We start from the raw sequence: 19835 nt of genomic DNA, 5'->3' as shown, positions 1-19835 counted from the left end.
GTTGAGTCTAGCTTCCTGATGTCTTATGGTCAGTAGATTGATTGACATTTTGGCAAGTCACACCCATCTCAGGTACTGTGTGGGATCAAAGGCAGAGCGAGAGGAAAGTGCCCACTTGTGTTGCACGCCCAAAGAGCATGCAACATCAGGCCAGTCCTCCCATATGCTCAAATGCTCATACCTCACACACAGCCCAGGGCTGGCCCACAACAAGAATTCACAATGATGATCGAATTCTTTGTTTGTTCATAACCAATGAAACAATAATGTTATCAATGGAGATTTCTCATCTGGAAATCATGCCCCAAAGAGAAAGATGTAAAGACACAGCCTGAGGCTAGTCTATTTATTTCTGCCCAGCCACCCTTAATCACCAGCAGAGGTGAAGACAGTAAAAAAAAAAAATCAAATGAATGAAGAAAATTGCACTGAGAAATTACAAGAGGAGCATCTTGTTTTAAACTATTTGTTTTTTTCCGGATATTTCTTGATTATTTAAGAAATTAACCTCTCCAGAAAGGCAAAGCAAAGCAAATAAGTTGGGAGTAAGAAAGTCTTCCATCAAGTAAAAAGTTTCCATAGCCACCAACATTAAGCTTTCAAGAAAGGTCAGAATTCACATTATAGAAAGAATGAAAAAAATGATGTGCCCTTATATTTGAAAGTTATTTTTTCTTCTACTTCTTTCTTGTCTTTTTTTTTGGGGGGGGGGGGGTAGGGAAAAAAAAAGACATATCTCTCCTGCAAAAACTCAGCAGAAGATTTATGAGCCTTGTTCAACCTTGTTCCTGTATGCTGTTTGAAATTCACAAGCTTGAACAAATGAATAAATATTCAATATTTCTGTTTCCTTCTTTTTCCAGGTGCCTCCCATACTTCTTGATAAGCAGTTCTCTGAATTCACTCCGGACATTACACCCATCATTTTGGCAGCCCATACAAATAATTATGAGATAATAAAACTTTTGGTCCAGAAAGGTGTTTCGGTGCCCCGACCCCATGAGGTCCGCTGTAACTGTGTTGAATGTGTCTCCAGTTCAGACGTGGACAGCCTCCGTCACTCACGTTCCAGACTCAACATCTACAAGGCCTTGGCCAGCCCCTCTCTTATTGCACTGTCAAGCGAAGATCCTTTCCTCACAGCCTTTCAGTTAAGCTGGGAGCTTCAGGAACTGAGTAAGGTGGAAAATGAATTCAAGTCCGAGTATGAGGAGCTGTCAAGACAGTGCAAGCAATTTGCTAAGGACCTCTTGGATCAGACAAGAAGTTCCAGAGAACTGGAAATCATTCTTAATTACCGAGATGACAATAGTCTGATTGAAGAACAAAGTGGAAATGATCTTGCAAGACTAAAATTGGCCATTAAGTACCGTCAGAAAGAGGTGAGTGTTGCCACTCTATCAAAGTGCCATAGAGTCTATTCCCAGTGAAGCAAACTGCTATTCATGATTTAGTTTTGAGTATTATATTATTTTTTTTCTATTCACCTGTAAGTGGATGACATCTACTGTTTGCTGGACTAATAATTATCTTCACATTGAAGTGTGGTAATAAGTGGTTTGATAAACGGTAATGATTTGGGGCATCTGTGTTAAAATATACACACTTACTTGTAATAAAATGAGAAGCTAATGAATTTCAGAATCTCCAGATTGCAGGAGTTCTCGCTGGACCACTTATAATTTTACAGGGTCACATATACAGCTCTTTGAGTTTTCTCACTTAATGGACTTAATATTCATAGTATTTCAAATATATGGATCTACTTGAAATTTTTTCCTCTCAGGTCCATGGGATCTGTAAGATGTGTAGATTGTGGGAAGACTCTAGAAAATTTTGAAATATTAATAAAATACATTATTAGAAGTTATTCAAGGAAAAGCCTTTAATCCAACATTAGATGAAACATCTGTCATTTCTTAGTTGATTGATTTGTCAGGAATAAGAAGTTAAAAGACCTGTAGAAATATTACAAATTTTCTAATGAAATTTACATAAATTTGAAATATTTAACCAAGGAACCTCAAACCTGTTACATTTTCCACCCAGCATTATTGCTTTATGTTTCCACCACAATTTGTGTGTGAATTCTCAAAAACTGTTTATTTTTATCTTCAAAAAATATTGAGTCTTTATTCATTCTTGAATGACAGTAATATCTGTTTCAAAATAATAGCCAGAAAAAAAATACTGTGTAAGATGAAAAGAGAGAAAGAAAGGAAAGAGACTCCTGTTTAAAAATGTGCTCAATTGCTTTTGAACTTGGACTTGATTATTTAATGTAATTCCTGCCTGCTTTGTCTATTACTCCTCACTAAATACTTGAGGATCAGGAAAACTTAATTTGCTTCCTTGAGTTCTTCTTATAGTTCTTTGACTCTTTGAGCTAATCCAGCTGTGATGGGAGCCTGAAAACAGTTGAAATGAATATTCCCTGAACAATGAAGGCAGCAGATTCTTTTGTGTCCATTGCTTCTTGACTGGCAAATCAGAAATGTTAATTTGAGTCCCTGCCGACAGTCTTTTCTTAGGCTCTTGTGTTTAGGACTCAAGGACTTAATATTCTAAAGAAACTGAATAACTTTAATACGGCATTGTAAGACAAACTGATGAAATGTCACGCGGTTAAAGATTTTGAAAGGACTAAATGTGAAAGTGAAAAGTCATTAACGGTTGATAGCTGAAGATACTATGTTGATGGGGCCCCAGAATTTATCCAAATCTTCTTCAAGATCTATTATTAACTATTAGGATGTTCTTCCTTTCGTTTTCATTGGAAAAGGGGGCTTAGGGATTAAAATGATTCTTTAAAAGGTCCCTTATTATATGTGTGTTCAGTGTTGACATTATCCTGCCCATATTAAGCAGAGTGAAATTCCCAGGATGTTCTATCCACAAAGTAATGAACCTAGCAGTGGTCAGCTATGCTTCCCTATTATTGTACCTCTGGTAGCACCACAGTGCTTGATTGAGTTCAGCTTTATTTTTTTTTTTTTGCATACACTCATGTTCATCCTCCCATCATAGCTGACTTAACCTTGTCTTTGGAAACTGTGATTTTAGTGAAGGCCCAGGAAAAAATAGTCATAAACTCCAATGCCATCTATGGCATTTAATCAATTTAAGCTGCCTTCCCCCCAAAAGATATCCCATATAGAAGTTTTAATATGAATATCTTGAGTGTTCATTTCTACTTACATACCTACAAACCATTTTCATGCACTCTATTCATTTATTAATTTCTTCATTAACTCTTTTCAACATGTATTTCACAGAACACATTCTAGGCAGTGCATGGGGCACTTGATACTGCACTGTGACATGTTCCTGCTCGTATAGCGTTTATAGACTATTTGGAGAGACAAAGGCCAAATATATATTATTCTCTGTTTTGTTTCCAATCCATTAAAAATGTTCATTCCTATTTAACATTTTCTTCATTTGCTTAAATTCTTCCCTATACTTCATGAATATACGAATTAACTTGACTTCAAAGACTGTTGAACAAAAAGTCACAAATCGAATCCCTAGTTAGGTATGTCAAGAGCAAAGCAAAAGAATGTATTTGATCATTTCTAAGAGTTCTTTTAAGATGTTTGTATCTTTTTTACTAATATGAAGCTGTGATTTTGGAGAGTGATAGAACCTAATAATACAACAAGATAAAAGACAGCTAACAACATATAACACGTAACAAGAAAATAAGCATTAGTAATATCTTTTAAAAGAATCATTTTATAAACACATTATACTTATATTTTCATCTTTCATCTTTTGAGGGTTCAATGAAGAATTTTTTAAAAAACAAAATTATTATAATTTTGTTGTGTTCTTCATTCAATATCAAAGCACATACTACCCTTGAGCTGACAGTTTTCCCAAAGCAAAGTAACACTGTCTGGTGGATAGCCTTATAAAAAGATCAGGAATCCGATTCTACTTTCATATATATTCTTTGATATCATAAGTTCTATTTTACAAAAAATTTTTCTAAATTATTCAAAAAGTATTGATTTTAAACCATTTGATGTAAGATTTTTTTTTTAGTGAGATAATGTGTCTTAAATAAAATTTAAGCCTAGATGTCTTGTCTTATACCTTTTTACTGCAAGTTTTCCTCGGTTTGGTCTAAACAAGCTTGAGGTCTGCCTTTGGTCCATGCTCTCTCTGGAGTGCCTCCTCACTAACCTCCACATTGGCCAAGTCCTGCTCAGTCTTTAAAGCTCTTCTCACATCCCACCTCACCCAGGGAACATTCGGTGAAGCAAACCCTACCACACACTCCCTGAGATAAAGTCCTACTTGCCCACACTGCACTTATTTTTTTTAATTTGTTCTTTTTAGTTATACATGTCAGTAGATTATAATTTGACATATTTATTATACAAACATGGAGTACACCTTATTCTATTTAGGATCCCAGTCTTGTGGTTGTACATGATATAGAGATTCACTATAGTGGATTCACATATGTACACAGGAAAGTTGTGTCAGAATCATTCCACTGTCTTTCCTACCTCTTAGCCCTGCTTCCTGCTTCCTTCCTTCCATTCCCCTTTGTCCAATCTACCGAACTTTTCTTCTCCACCCGCCCTTGTTGTGTGTTAGCATCCCCATATCAGAGCAAACATTTAACCTTTGGGTTTTTTTTTGTTGTTGTTGTTTATTTTACTTAGCATGATAAGTCTCTAGATCCATCCATTTTCAATTGTCATAAAATAATTCTTTCTTATGGCTAAGTAATATTTCAGTAATATTACATATATGTACAACATTTTATTTATACATTCATCTGTTGAAGGGCACCTAGGTTGGTTCCAAAGCTTAGATATTGTGAATTGAGCTGTTATTAACATTGATAAAGGTTGCATCCCTGTAGAATGCTGATTTTTAAGTCCTTTGGGCATATACAGAGGAATGGGATAACTATGTCAAATGGTAGCTCCATTCCAAGTTTTCTGAGGAATTTCCATGCCATTGGTTGCACCAATTTGCAGTCCCACCAGCAATGTATGAGTGTACCCTTTTCCCCAAATCCTTGCCAATGTATTCTTGATTGCTGCCATTCTGACTGGAGTGAGATAAATACTCAGTGTAGTTTTAATTTGTCTTTCTATAATTGCTTGATGTGTTGAACACTTTTTCATATATTTGTTGACCATTCATATTTCTTCTTCTGTAAAGTGTCTGTTCAGTTCCTTTGCCCATTTATTAGCTGGGTTAGTTGTTTTGCATCTCCTCCTCTAGGCTGTGTCAGGAACACTCCTGTTCACCAGTCACTCTACAGCACCTGTCAGGTAGAAGGTGCTCAATAATGAATACACCCAAATGAAATTGCAAAGTCTCTCAGTTCTGGAAAGTTCCCTGAGTATTCTTTTTAATCTCATTAAGTTTTAGTATTTATATTAACCTCTTATTAGTAGTGTTTCTGTGAACTGAAATGTTAAAACAAGTTATGTTGTCAGGATTTGATTGCAAAATTTGGTCTAGCATTTTTCTAATACCATCCACAAATGAAGATTTGCACTATTTTTACATCATAAATATTTTTGCATTTTAATTTTGTGTAATTTTTGTAAGCAGCAGGTATAGAATGAAGAATCTGCTTATTTTTATTAGTGCTTAGAATAATGATGTCAGAGTTACATTGATCATATTTTGGTAAAACAAACATTCTTATAGCAATTCAAATCAGTATTTTGGGGGGACTGAGTTAACTTCAACTTGGTTTGTTATACTTAAACTACCAAATGAATCTATGCTACATGAACTGTATGTTTTTGTTTTGTTTTTGTGAGGAATCTGAGTTATACAGTATTAAATAATATTCAGTGTTACTTCATTAAATATTGGGGCCAGGATGTAAATATACCAATTAAATATAAACACTTTTAGTCATTTAAAATTGTGTGTGTGTGTGTGTATGTGCATGCGTATGTGTGTGTGAAGCAATAATCCTTTTAGTCTCACTCTTAAATGGACAGGGAAAGTCTCTTGACCAGGATTGGAAGCCAACAACACCTACATCTTAATGCCATTAATTGAAGTGAGTAGTTTCAAAGGAAGCTGGAGAGCTGGGGACATCCAGAAGCATGCACTCCTCCTGTGTATTAGGTAAAGGTGAGAGACGTGGCTAAAGACATGATTTAGACAAATAACTCACCTGTGCTTTCTGGCATGATTTTTGTAAATGCAGAATTTGTGGCAGTTAACATTATTTCCCTTCTGTCATTCCTCATGCCTAGTGCTTATTAGATCACTGAAATGATGCATTCCTTATATTACTTTTAGAGCAAAGATCTTACCTAGTTTCAGTTATATATGGTTGATAAGATTGGGAAATAACTACCCCACAGGTGATGTAGCCAAGATGTTGAATAATAGTGAGAAGAAGTGAAATACATCATTTTGTTTGAAAGCACTTCAATTCACTGTCTTAATAGCTTTCCTGATTCTGATACAATAACTTCTATGTAGTAAACAGCATGCATACATATTTTTAGCTTACTTTTACCTTTCATAAATATTTGTCATCAGCTTTGCAGCATTAACTTTAAACTTTGGCACTAACATGGGTCATGTCTTATAAATTAATAGATTGTTGGAGAAGCGAGAAATCAACATTTGAACAGTCCCTCTACTCAAACCCTTCCTACTTGTTTATTCAGTGTTGGTAAATTAAAAGAGAAAATAAAAGAGTAAAAGGGAAGGTATCCATGTCAATCATGCCTTCCACAGCATGGTGAACTGAATTGATTCCAACATTCCATGATTACAGCTCTGTAAAACTCCTTTACACCTCCCAAGATTTAATGTTTGTTGTTTCCTGGGCTATTAAAAAATCCATAATGTTAAATGAAGAAATAAGACTCCTGTCAAAGAAGAGACAAGGGGGCTAAGGTACCACAGCACTAACACTCCTGGGGATGGTGACATTAGCACAGCCTTAGGTGTTGAGGAGAGCAGGTGAATGATTATCATGGAGCAGAAACAAAGGAAATTGTGTTTTCTTAAAACTGCTTCAAGCTGGACTTTTCTGCATTTCCTAACTTTCTTTCTGTTATTTAATAAAGTATGTTCTAATTAGTTCATCATGCCAGAATTGTTTTAAATTCAAATTGCATTTTAAAAACCATAATAATGTTTAATAAACTGCCTGTTCCAATCCAAACCGGTTATAGTATGAACTGTGTACTGAAAACAAACCAAAAAATGAAAAATGCCATTTGTTGGTTCTTTATCTACCCGAAACCAACCTTGCTAAGATCTCTTGTTCTTTGGATAATTGCTAAGGGAAAGTAACAACTCTATGTACATTTTTTTTAAATTTTAAAACTACCTCAAGGATATACCCCTAACCATCCCCACCATCCAAAAAAATCCACAGAGCAATCAATGACAAGATTGCTTCCTGGCTGTTGCTGCAGTACCTTGTGTGTGTTGCTAGATACAGTACATTCAAGGGCTGGTCAACAGCCAAGCAAGAGCTTTAAATTGGCTACAAATTACAATAAGTGGCCCTTGATAGCTATTGGTTTTCTTAGAAACGTTTAGTTTTCTTCTTTTTTACTCTTGCTCAAGTCTGGGGTGTCTAAATTTTATGTTGTGCTAGTAAATTTCACATCAGAATGTAAATAATTTTGGAGAAAGCTATTTAATGATATGTCTTATAATGATTATTCTATGAGAATCACATACTTCTTATAGAAATATAGAGAATAGAGCAATTCTAAGGAGAACAATGAGAAAAAGTAGTTGTGGTCTCCTCTTTATTTGAGATTTTTCTTCTGAAATACCTTTGAGTCATTTATCTAAGTCACTACTGACTTTCTTTTAGTTTGGTTTTCTTATTTAACATACACTGCGCCATTTGCATGAGATTTGATATTATTTATCAAGTTTTTCTTTTTTGCCTCCTTCATCTTTTAAGCTATTTTGAAAGCATCTGTGTCTCTCAAAACTGCCAAGTTTCCCCGTCTCTTTCTACTTATTCATTGTCTTGCCTGAGATTTTCTGTATTGCTCTATGACTGCCCAGATCCAGATTCCCTCCTTTCAACCTAAGCATATCCTGCTCCCATCTCAGGATTATCAGAGTTTTCACTAGTTTATTTCCTCTGTCTGCAAAACAAGGCCCCTGAGTATGGTAGGAAACTATTTAAAAGTGGGGAGAAGATCTGGGAAATGGAACAATAACTCAGCAGGAAGTGTCTGAGGGCTCCTTCCAGGTCCATGGGAGGGAAGGACTCATGCATTAATATTTCTCCTGTCAGATGATAAGGAGCCCAAGAACATAGAGAAAGAAAAGATTTATTCCTAGTACATATACTGTAACCATATCTTCTTCCACGTAAATTTCTGATCAACTAAGGGCATGTTTTATTAGTATCAAGTAACTCATCTTTATGTGGTTGAAATGAAATATTGCATTAAAAGTCTATGGTCTATGAATTGGATATAATTTTTTTTCCTCTTCTAAACAAAAATGTACTCTTGAACAAATTTTGTGTTTGTTTTCTCACCTTTAAAATGGGTTGTCTAGCAAAGATCATAAGTAAGTCCACAGCTTAGCATATTTCCTGGCATATTTGCCAATGAAGAGTAGCTATTTATTACTATTTTATTATTATTATTATTATTATTATTATTATTATTATTTATCACTGGGTTTTTCTGTTACTTCACAGACCTCCCAAAATAAAAGACTAAGCACATGCAGCATATGCAACTTGTCATATTAATATATTAAATGATGAAGTGAGGGAAAGTTTGGGTTCATCATTTAATATATTAATATTTGTGACAAATATTAATCTGTGCCTTATGCATTGCATTACCATTTTGAATATCAAAGATTTATCCCTTTTAACTCTATTAGTATAATCAGCATTCTGAACCGTTATATTAAGATATGTATTCTTCCCAGAAAATTTAATGCATAAATTTTATCCCAGGTTCTAAGGTTATTCCATTCCCTAACTCTTTCCACTTACAGTCTTTTGAAAGCAACTTGCATTGTGTGCTACACGCTTGATTTTAACTTGCCCTTTTGATTTGCATTTCTAAATATATTTTTTTGCATCGATTATGCATGCCCTTTGAACCTGACTGCTCCAACTCAGAACCAGGATTCATTATCACATGCAGTACTTACAGAAATGAGAATTTTAATACATTAAACTACACTAAATAATATAAATAATCCTGAGGACTATAAAAGGGATTACAAGTAACATTCTCCTAGTTTCTCTCCTGCTTTTTTTCAAAGTGCATTCACTGACCAATTGCTGGGACCCTGACTTTCTTTGCCCCACGAGTGTGCACACATCTGCTCTTGCTAGGCAAAGTCAACATGACAACCCTAATGCTTCACCCCATCCCCTTCCTATTGACCAATCATTCAGTGTCTGCCACCTTATAATGGAGAAAGCAATGGCTGTTCAGAACCTGTCATCCTACAGATAGAACTATGACAGGTCATTAGGCGTTTAACACTAGGTTTTTAGAGCTTGGAATTCAATACTCATTGGTTTCTTTACACCTAGTTAAATGACATATAACCACTTCCTCCTAATTCTTATCTGAATGTGACTCCTTTTTCTCCTAAAGCTAAGTTTTGAATTGTGTATGTTCAAACCTTTGAAAAATTGTTATCATTTTTAACAACACTGATTAGGAATTGATAACTTTTCTCTTATACAACATAAAATAGCAAATCTTGGGTTTACATTAGCATGGCTTATATTTGATATTGTTTTAAATAAATACAAAAGGATTAAGTAATTTATTTACAAAGAGATGAGTACATTCTTCTATTTCCCAGACACAAATGTGTAGAAGCAACTCTTTTCAACTAGTTTTATTTGTCACAGACATAAAACAAAAAACATTAGTCTAATAATAACATCTTTGAAAAATTCCATTGTATTCTGAATACTTCTCTTGGTTCTTAAATGAATTGCTTTTCTGCATAAATTGGTACTTCAGACTCCTTGATGATTGACAAGCAAGGGCTAGCAGCAAGATTAACTGGTTTCCATTATTCAGATAGGATCATTTAGTTTGTCAGTGATAAAGAACCATTTCTTTTGTTTCTTTTGTACAAACATTCACATTTACATTTCAGGGTTATTTTCTCTGTGGTCATTATTTAGTGACCCGCTTTTTTTCCTTGTCATTCATCACTACACAAAATTAAAAGCTGCCAATTTTTGCAGTAATGGACTTCATAACTTATCCCATCCCACATTCCCTGAGAAAGTACAAAATCCTATATGTTTGTCTTTTAGAAATTTATGAACTGGAAACATTACATGCTCAAGAAACTTTTGGTAGCTTTGAAATAGAAACACCCACTATTCATATGTATAAGTTATACATATGAAAGAAAACTTATCACTCATCCTCATTTTCCTTTCATCATATTAGATCAAATTTTTCTAAATAGAGGTCAGTTAACTTATGTTTGAATTCTTAGAAACAGAAACCTACAGAACTCTGTAGAGTTGATAATACTTGTGCTGTAATTTGATGATTAGCAGTTCTAAAGTTGAATTCTGAAGCTATGTGCTTAGAGATGGCTTCCAGGTAGTGTAGAACCAGAGAAACAATCACACAAGATTATGTTTTTATTCTTTGTTTACACTCTTTTCCCCTTAGTAATAAGGAGCTTCTGTGGCATGCCCTCAACAGCAACAGAAAGAGTCAGCTATGGCCTTTCTCTGTCTGTGCCTTGACCTGTTCTAAGCTCCCTGTGGGCTTGGAAAAGCCTGCTTTTCGTTTTCTACCACACCAATTCAGTGTTAAATGATGCACATTCTACTGCTGTCACTCCCCACAGCATTGTCTAAGTACAGAGATTTTCCCAGGTACCTCTGGAACATGTAGCCTCAGAGCTTCTTTTCACACACACCCCAACCCCAGTTTCCTGATTCTCCTCTTCAACTCCTGGGGCACAGCTGGACACCTTGTTGGCAGCTGTAAAGACAAGGACCACAGGAGGAAGTTCCTTAAGAGGATCAGGGGCTCAGGCTTGGAGCAGCCTTGCAGCCTCGAAGTTGCTTGCTCTCTTTTAGTGCAATCCACAAATGCTTACAAAGTGTCTTTTTTGAGCCAAAGTCTGAGAACAACAAAATGAGAGGACAGTGAGCCGTAGGCCAAGTATGAATTTCTTCCAGAAGTTTCTTAGAACCTAGAATTGTATTTTTGTGTAGATTCACATAAAGTGTCCTAGAACTACCCTCTTGAAGCCTAGAAAAATCATTCCTAATTTGTCTGAGATTTTTATGGGAGGTTTCCTGGAAAAGAAAGTGTCTGAAGTGAGTTTCAGTGGAAAATTTGGAGTCATAGAGGGAAAGACATCAGAGAAGGGATTGTGGGAACAAGACAGGACATAGACTCATGTAAGCAAAAAAGAGTTAAACATGAAAGGGGACCTTCATTATTCTATGTTCTATCTTCATTCCCACTCCGTGTGGCCTCTCTGTCACCTTCTCTCTCTGCCTGGCATGTGGAGATGGACCCTTTATTGGGTCTCTAATCCTATTATCATCTTCTCATTGGAGACGCCCAGAACACCCACTCTAGTATCCTCTTCCCATGTCCTTTATACCCAGTTCTTTCCTTTTACATCACAATTTTCTTTATATTCACAGCCATTATCAAAATCCAAAATAAATTTTTGTGTTTAATTATCTGTCTTTCTCTACACATACCTGTTTATTAGTGCAATTCCAATGCCTGCAGTCATGCTTCTTAGAACATAGTAGGTACTAAGTAAATAATCATGAGTTAGAGTGGAGCAGAAGCTGAGATTACAGAAAAAGACAAAGAATAGATTATAAAGACTTTAGATGCACAATTCTGGAAAACTGGGTTATGTAAATTACTGTGATATTTAATCACATTTGCATATATAAACTAATAGTATCTTCATATTCCTATTGTTCCAAGAGGAATTCATTACCTTTATTTTTATGCCTGGTTCTTCCTCTGTCATCTCTGCTAAGTAGGGAGCACTTTCAAGTTATTCACCTTAGAAGTATGTAAGAGTCATCTATGATCATTTTGTGGCTGTCACCTTGTTGGGTTAGAGGAGATATCTGCAAATTGAGAAATACCCTCTTGAATCAGATTACCTTAGCTACTATACCAACCAATAGAATACAGCAGAAGTGACTTTCTGGGGTTCCCAGGGCTTGTCAGAAGAAGCTTCACAGCTTCTACCAGGCTCTCTGGGAGCCCTGAGCTGCCATGTATGAAGTCTACCTATCCTGAAGCCACCATACTGGTGGCTTAAGGAAGCAGTGCACGGGAATCCTTACCTACAGTGTGACTAAACCCAGTTCTGTAGACCATCCGTCCACAGGCAAGACTAGTAAAGGAGCCGTCTTGGATCTTCCCCCAACACACCCCACGTCACTCTCATTGAGGTATTCACTGGATGGATAATGCTTGGGGACCTCTCATGATACTGTGTAGAACAGGAAAACCAAGCAATTATGCCCTGCTGAAATTTCTAGTGAAACATCATAATATGTTGTTTCAAGCCCCTAAATTTTGGAACATAAATAATTGGGGCCCTTGTCAATCATCAAAGCCTATCTTATTGTCAGTTATATTTCCTAAATATTTCCCAAATCATTCCAGCCTTTCTTTTCCTGCACTGTTTTAGGGAATCTTGGATTAGTTTGTGTCACTCAGTTTCCTTGGCTCCAATGCTCCAAACTCATCTCACCTGACTTTATGATATCTAATACATAAATCAACCAATTTAAAATCCTTCTATGAAAATATAATAAATACTACTATATTATAGTTTGTGATAAAACATACCTAATATTAAATGAACCATCTTTACCATTTTAAGTTCTCCATTTGGTGGCATTTAAGAGGCAATTGAATACATTCATATGCTATACAACCACCAACACCATCTGACTCTAGAACTTGTTCATTTTCCCAAACTGGAAGTCCATACCCATTACATAAAACTACTCATATCTCTACCCTTCCCCTCAGATGCTGCTAGCCATCATCCTGCTTTCTGTCTCTGAATTTGACTATTCTAGGACCTTCATCTAAGTGCAATATTGCAGTATTTGTCTTTTTATGACTCACTTATTTTACTTAGTGCAATATCTTCAAAGCTGACCCATGTAGCTTGTGTCAAAATTTCATTCCTTTTTAAGGCTGAATAAGATATATATATATATATATATATATATATATATATATGTCATTATCAATAGTTCCATTAGTGATCATTTGGGTGATTTTTTACATCTCTTGGTTATTATGAATAATGCTGTTATAATATTATTTTTTAAATTGCTAACCTTACTTAATGTGTTTTATAAAATTATAGCCTAGATCATTAATGAGATATATCATATATGGATTAACTGTCTATCCTCATCTCTTATACCTGACTTGCATTTCATGGTCAGCAATTCCAGAATGTTCTAGTTCCTCTTCTGTGCTGTGCTTTGCATTTTCTCTGTGCATTTTCTCATTGTTTTACTATCTTGAAATGATGCAGCCATTATCTCTGACTAGATCCTACTGTTTCTTTAATATATTAAGACACAGTCATCTAAAGGCCCCACCTTTCTATTCTCAGGCTAGTTTGGTTCTTCCCTCTCTTCTTCCTAGATAAAGAACATTTATTACATTTTATTATAATTAACTGTTTTACGTCACTCCTCTTCATGAGACTGCGAGCTCCTTGAAGCCAAGAACTGATTTTTATACTGCTATATTTAGCAATTATAATGCCGCTGACACATGATATGAGCTCAACAAATATTTGTGGAATTAATTTTACTTTTTTATTTCCAGTCACACAATCTATTTTTATAATGCCTCAATGACAGTCCTTGTAAGGGAGTTTATGAGTTCAGAATGACTTGACCATTGCTGAGGAAGAAATAATAAAACATTGTGAACAATTTTTATGAACTGATCCCTATGTATATAACACTAGTAACCTGTAAGGGAAGACAGAAGAAACAGTGGATAGCCCTGTTGAGGGTGGGTTAGGAAAGTACTACTTTAATTTAGGCAAACAAACAAAAAAATACCATCATTTTGGGTAAGTTTTCTTTATTGAGAGAATTAGGTAGTTATTAGATATAAATTTAAAGAAAATGCTTTTAATGATATTGATTAGTTCTAGTTTTATTCCTTACACAAATAGGTTATTTTTTTCTGTTCAAACAAAAGTTTCTGAATTTATTATTAATGTTGCATTGGTCATGTGATTAAATTTTAGGCTCCAGAAAGCTGTTTTCCCTTCCTGCAAATTTTCTCATCTTTTTTTTTTTTTTTTTTTTTTTTTTTCCATTCTGGGTTTACTGATGTTTTCTCATTCCTTCATGGCCTACTGATTACTGATGGCTGGCACTTCTACTCTAGAGGCAGAAGTTTGATTTTTGCAGTTTCTTCTGTTAAAGAAAAAATAATCGATATCCCAAGGCACATAAGCAGCATTGGCCTTTGAGATAAGGCCAGCCATGCAGCTTCTATTTGCTGACTGTTTGGATTGAGTTTTAGAATATTGGCCAACTACCATTTTGGGGGTGACAGTGAGTGAATATTCAAGAAAATCTTCATCCAGGGATATTGGAGAATGAAAGGTCTACAATGGGCACTAAAACTATTGCAAATACCTGAGTTTTGGATGCCAACATTTTCTTGCTTAACCTATAATTGCTTTAAAAGAAAAATCATCTAGCTAAAAATGTAACATTCAGAGTGGACTTGAATTATCTCATGTCGTCTGGTTGTAAATTTAGACTTTTGAATCATTCATATTAATACCTATTTTTGCCTATCTGAAATTATGGCAGAAATCTATTGTTTTTATAATTTTGAAATCTCATTCCTCACTGGCAGGCTCTCAACTCTATTTGCTTGTGTCAGTACAACTGATTTTTTTGTTTTTTAATATTTATGTATTTATTCTGATAAATGTTGTATTAGTGCAATAACTACTCCACATCAAATTTGGGAAAACTAAAGTAAAAATTATCTAGACTATTATAAAAACAATGCATGAAGCTTAATGCCTGATACTGTGGCCCTTAATTTACATATTGGAGACTTTCTTCTTACTCATTTGGACTTCAGAAAAAACAAGGCTGCCTAACAGATGATTTGTGAGTGTGAGTGTGAGTGCTTAAAAGTGAGTCAGTGTGCACATACAGATGGGTATGATGCCATGTAATGGAAATGTCCAGTCTTGTAAAAATTAAAATGCAATTTATCTAAATAATGTAATTTCTATAGTATTATAGAAAGCCTATACAATTTTTTTGTTCATTAAACCAAGCATTTAATTTCATTATAAATTATCAACATGGGAATAAATGGGAGACATGTTGCTGACACCTAGAGAATAATGAAATCCCAAACAAAATATCTGAGTGTTTTTTTCAAGATTTTAAAAAATTATTATTGTGTGATTTTTAACACATACAAAAGAAAATATGTGGCATATATGTGTAAATTACAAAGCATAATATCAAGCAGTCTTCCAGTTCAAAAACCTACCTTCCAAGGTAAACAAAACAAAACAAAACAAAACAAAAACCCTACATTTATAAAAATGAACCTAATTTGCATTTTTAGAGATTGGTCGTGTTTTCAAAATACAGAACTTGTCTCACTTTGATGTCTTTACCTGGAAACCTGAATAGCCCAGCAGATCAGTCAGCTATGACCCTGTGTTATAGACTCTTTGAGGGTCAGTCCTTTACTACTGTATTCTGTTTGTTCATTATGTAATTTGATTATGTAATTTTTTCCTTTGTGGTCAAATACAGAAAATATCTACCGTCTTAGCATGTTTAAGTGTGCAGTTCAGTAACACTAGTTACTTCCATAGTGTTGAGCAACCATCACTACCATCCATCTCCAAAATTTTTATATCGTGTAAATCCAAAACTCTTTTCCATGAAACACCAACTCCCCATTTCACCCTCCCTCCAGGCTCTGGCGACCACCATTCTACTTTCTGTCTTGACAATTTTGATTATTCTAAGTATTTCAGATAAGTAGAATTATACAGTACGTGCCTTTTTATAATTGGCTTATTTTGCATACTATAATGCCTTCAAGGTTCATCTATGTTGAGACATATGTCAGAATTTCCTTCCTTCTTAAGACTGAATAATATTCTACCATGTGTATATACAACATTTTGCTATCTATTCATCCCCTGAAGGACACTTCAGTTGTTTGTTTTCACATTTCAGCTATTGTAAATAAGTCTGTGATGGGCATGGGGGTATAAATTTCTCTTCAATTCATTGCTTTTAATTCTTTTGCATATATACCCAAAAGTAGAATTTCTGTATCATATGGTAATTCTACTTTTTAATGTTTTGAGGAACTGCCACACTGTTTTTAACATTGACTGTGCTATTTTAAATTCCCACCAACTGTACACAGGATTCTAACCTTTCCACGTCCTCTCTGACCCTTGTTATTATTTGTTTTGTTTTGTTTTTTTTTGTTAGCAGCCATCCTAATGATTACATCTCATTTTAGTTTTGATTGGCATTTTCCTAATGAAGAGTGATGAATCTTTGTATGTGTTTGGAAGTCTTTTGTACTCAAATTATTTGTCTATTTTGGAATCAGTTTGTTCAGAGACAATTTTATTGTTGAATTTTAGGGGTTTATACATTCTGGTATCAACGCCTTACCAGACGTATAGTATAAAAGTCTTTTATCTCATTAGAAGAGTAGATTTTTTACTGTTAGTACTGTCCTTTGATGCACACTTTTAATTTTTTATTTTTTTACTGAAGTCCAATTTCTATTTTTCTTCTGTTGTCTATGTCTTGGATTTATGTTAAAATAGTATTGACAAATTGAATGTTGTTAATATTTTACTGTATCTTTCCTTATAAAAGTTCTGATGTTTTAGATCTTAGGTTTAGATTTTAATCCATTTAGAGCTAATTTTTGTGTATGGTACAACTACAGCTTCATTCTTTTTCATGTGGATATTCAGTTTTCCCAGTACCATTTGGTTAAAAAAAAAAAGCTTTCCTTTTCTTATTGAATGATATTTGGAACTATTATTAGAAATAATTTGGTCACTTATGTGAAGGATCATTTCTGAGCTATTATATGTCTGTTATTATTCCAGTACCAGTATGTTTTGATTCTTATAGTCTTGTGGAAAGTTTTGAGATCAGAAAGTCTTAGGTCTCTGACTTTGTTCTTTATCAAGGTTGTCTTGGCTATTGTGGTTCTTTGATATTCCATATGATTTTAAGATAGATTTTGTGTGTGTGTGTGAAAACTGTTGAGATTTTGATAGAGGTCCCATTGACTCTATAGATCACTTTGGGTAATACCAACATTTTAACACCATTAAGTCTTCCAGTCCAGGAATACAGCATAACTTTCCATTTATGCATGTCTTCATTAATTTCATTCAGCAGTGCTTTGTAGTTTTCATTTGTACAAGTTTTTGCTCTTTTAAATACCTTAATTTCTTAATTCAAGGGAGTAGAAAGGGGGGAATGTTGACCAATGGGTACTAATTATAGTTAAAAAGGAGTATTAAGTACTGGTGTGCTATTGCACAGGAGGGTGACAATAGGTAACAATTATGTACTGTACATTTCCAAGAGCCAGAAGAAAGGATTTTGCAAGTGTCACCATACATAGATGATAAGTGTTTGAGAAATTACATGTGTTTAGCCTGTTTTAAACATTACACAATGTATACATGTATTGAAATTACATGGTACCCTATTAATATATACAGTAACATCTTTATTCATCTGTTAAAAATAAATTTAATTTTAAAAACGTACGTGGCTCTGAGGCCTGAGAATCAGATAATGAAGCATAAAGAAAAAGCAAAGCCTGAGAAAGTAAAACCAAAATAAAAATAAATAATAATAATAATACCTTGGGGCTGGGATGTGGCTCAAGGGGTAATGTGCTCGCCTGGCGTGCGCGGGGCGCTGGGTTCGATCCTCAGAACCACATAAAATTTTAAAAAAATAAAGATGTGTGTCCGCCAAAAACTGAAAAATAAATATTAAAAAAATTATCTCTCTCTCTCTCTCTCCTCTCTCTCTCTCTCTTAAAAAATAATAATAATACCTATCTAGTAAAGTTGTTTAAAAGATAATAAGCTATATATCTAAATCATAAGGTATATAGCAGGGATTTGGTTTAGTTAATGGAATATTTTATTAGAACCTGTTAAATATTTTTATATTCCCCTTCTGAAATTGTTACATCAACAAGATTAATTCCCAATCTTTTACTCTAATATCTGCAGAAGTGCTTCTATATATATCATTCTTGAAGAAGGTTCTTTGCCCGAAGAGTCATGTATTAAAATAAGTTACAATTGGCATTGCTCTTTCAGTGGGAAATTGAAATATAAAATGAGAACATAAAATTTATTCAAATATGGATAAGGTTGTAACTCAGTGGTAGAGTACTTGCCTAGCATGTGTGAGGCACTGGGTTTGATTCTCAGCACTGCATATAAATAAATAAAGTTCTATCAACAACTAAAACAAAATAAAATTTTAAAAAATTTATTTAAATATATTTAATTGGAAAAATCTTTTAGCTCTTTATAAATGATTCAGTTCCAAGATTAAGTAAAGCAAGCTTCAAATATTTAGTTTCATTTACAAAGGTAAAATTATAGAGTTTTCAATGTTCTGTCAAATCTACCTATCTGATTGGCAAGCCATTCTAGAATTCTTTGTAGTGCTCATGGACACTCAGTTGGTCCATGTACACTGAGCAGCAACTCCTTTGTAATACTCTAATAAAAAGAACATAGTATAAACCCTAAGATTCCCTCTTTGGGAGCTTCAGATTTTAACAGTAATATTGCCATATATGATTTAAATGCCACTTTTACAGCACTCCCTAAGAAAATGTTGCTTCACAATCTGTCACATTTCAATAATTAAGTCTACATTGTAAAGGGTTTTAAAAATTAAAAAATACAATAAATAAACAAATAATTCAGAGCTTATTATAACATTTGCTAATGTATTCTTTTTAGGACTCCAAAGGGTGTTGAGGTTTGGATCTTAATTGTCCCTTAAAGGTTCAAGCTAAAGACTTGTTTGCTAGTTGGTAGCAGCTGTAGCTGTTCAGAGACAGTGGAACTTTTAAGAGGTGGAGCCTAGTGGAAGGTATTTAGGTCAATGTGGGTGTGCCCTTGAGAGAGGTGTTGGGACTCCAGCCTTCCCATATCTCTCTCTTTGCTACTTGGCTTGTATAAGGTGAGCAACTTCCCTGCTTCATATTCCCACCATGATATTCTGCCTTTCAACAGGCACAAAAAGCAACAGTCAACAAACCACGGACAGAAACCTCTGAAAACATGAGCCAAATAAACCTCATAACATTTAAATCTTTTATCTTGGGGTTATTTTGTCACAGTTATGAAAAGATGGCTAATATGGTGGTAGAGAGACCTTGGGGAAACTACGATTTTTTTCTATCTTCTTTAGCAGTGAACAACTATTTTCTACATAATCACTAATGAAAAATGGAAAGGTACAGACTGTCAATGAGAGGGTCCTTCTTCCTTCTGTAATTGAATAGAAAACTATTCATATTGTGTCTCTTGTAAAGCTTGTGTTTAGTCTGTGAGATAAGGAGGAGGCAGTTCTTTGTTTGAGATGTGTCTCCTAATGGTCCTTGTTCCAAATTCTTCCAAGTACTTGTAATAAATATTTTTCCAGGCAGTGTATCGGCCCATGTATCTGCTCTATAAGTCACTGACAAACCTGTGTGCTTAAAGATCAGACTCCACCAATTGTTGAGTTGCATAAA

General features: G+C 34.5%; 1 protein-coding gene across 7 annotated transcripts in view; it reads left to right on the top strand.

The window, feature by feature from the left end:
* Trpc4 (transient receptor potential cation channel subfamily C member 4) overlaps nt 1-19835 on the top strand; it is a 201760-nt gene that overhangs the window by 103267 nt on the left and 78658 nt on the right. For all 7 annotated transcript variants that reach the window (XM_058582545.1, XM_046454333.2, XM_046454332.2 and 4 more), the window contains exon 3: nt 864-1382. In XM_058582545.1, the coding sequence (XP_058438528.1) occupies nt 864-1382 (519 nt within the window). The remainder of the gene's footprint in view (nt 1-863; nt 1383-19835) is intronic.

The sequence above is a fragment of the Marmota monax genome, unplaced genomic scaffold, assembly GCF_021218885.2.
Source record: "Marmota monax isolate L192 unplaced genomic scaffold, Marmota_monax_Labrador192_F-V1.1 WCK01_AAM20220418_F8-fsc00011, whole genome shotgun sequence".
Lineage (NCBI taxonomy): Eukaryota > Metazoa > Chordata > Mammalia > Rodentia > Sciuridae > Marmota > Marmota monax.
This window is presented reverse-complemented; position numbering and strand designations above follow the sequence as displayed.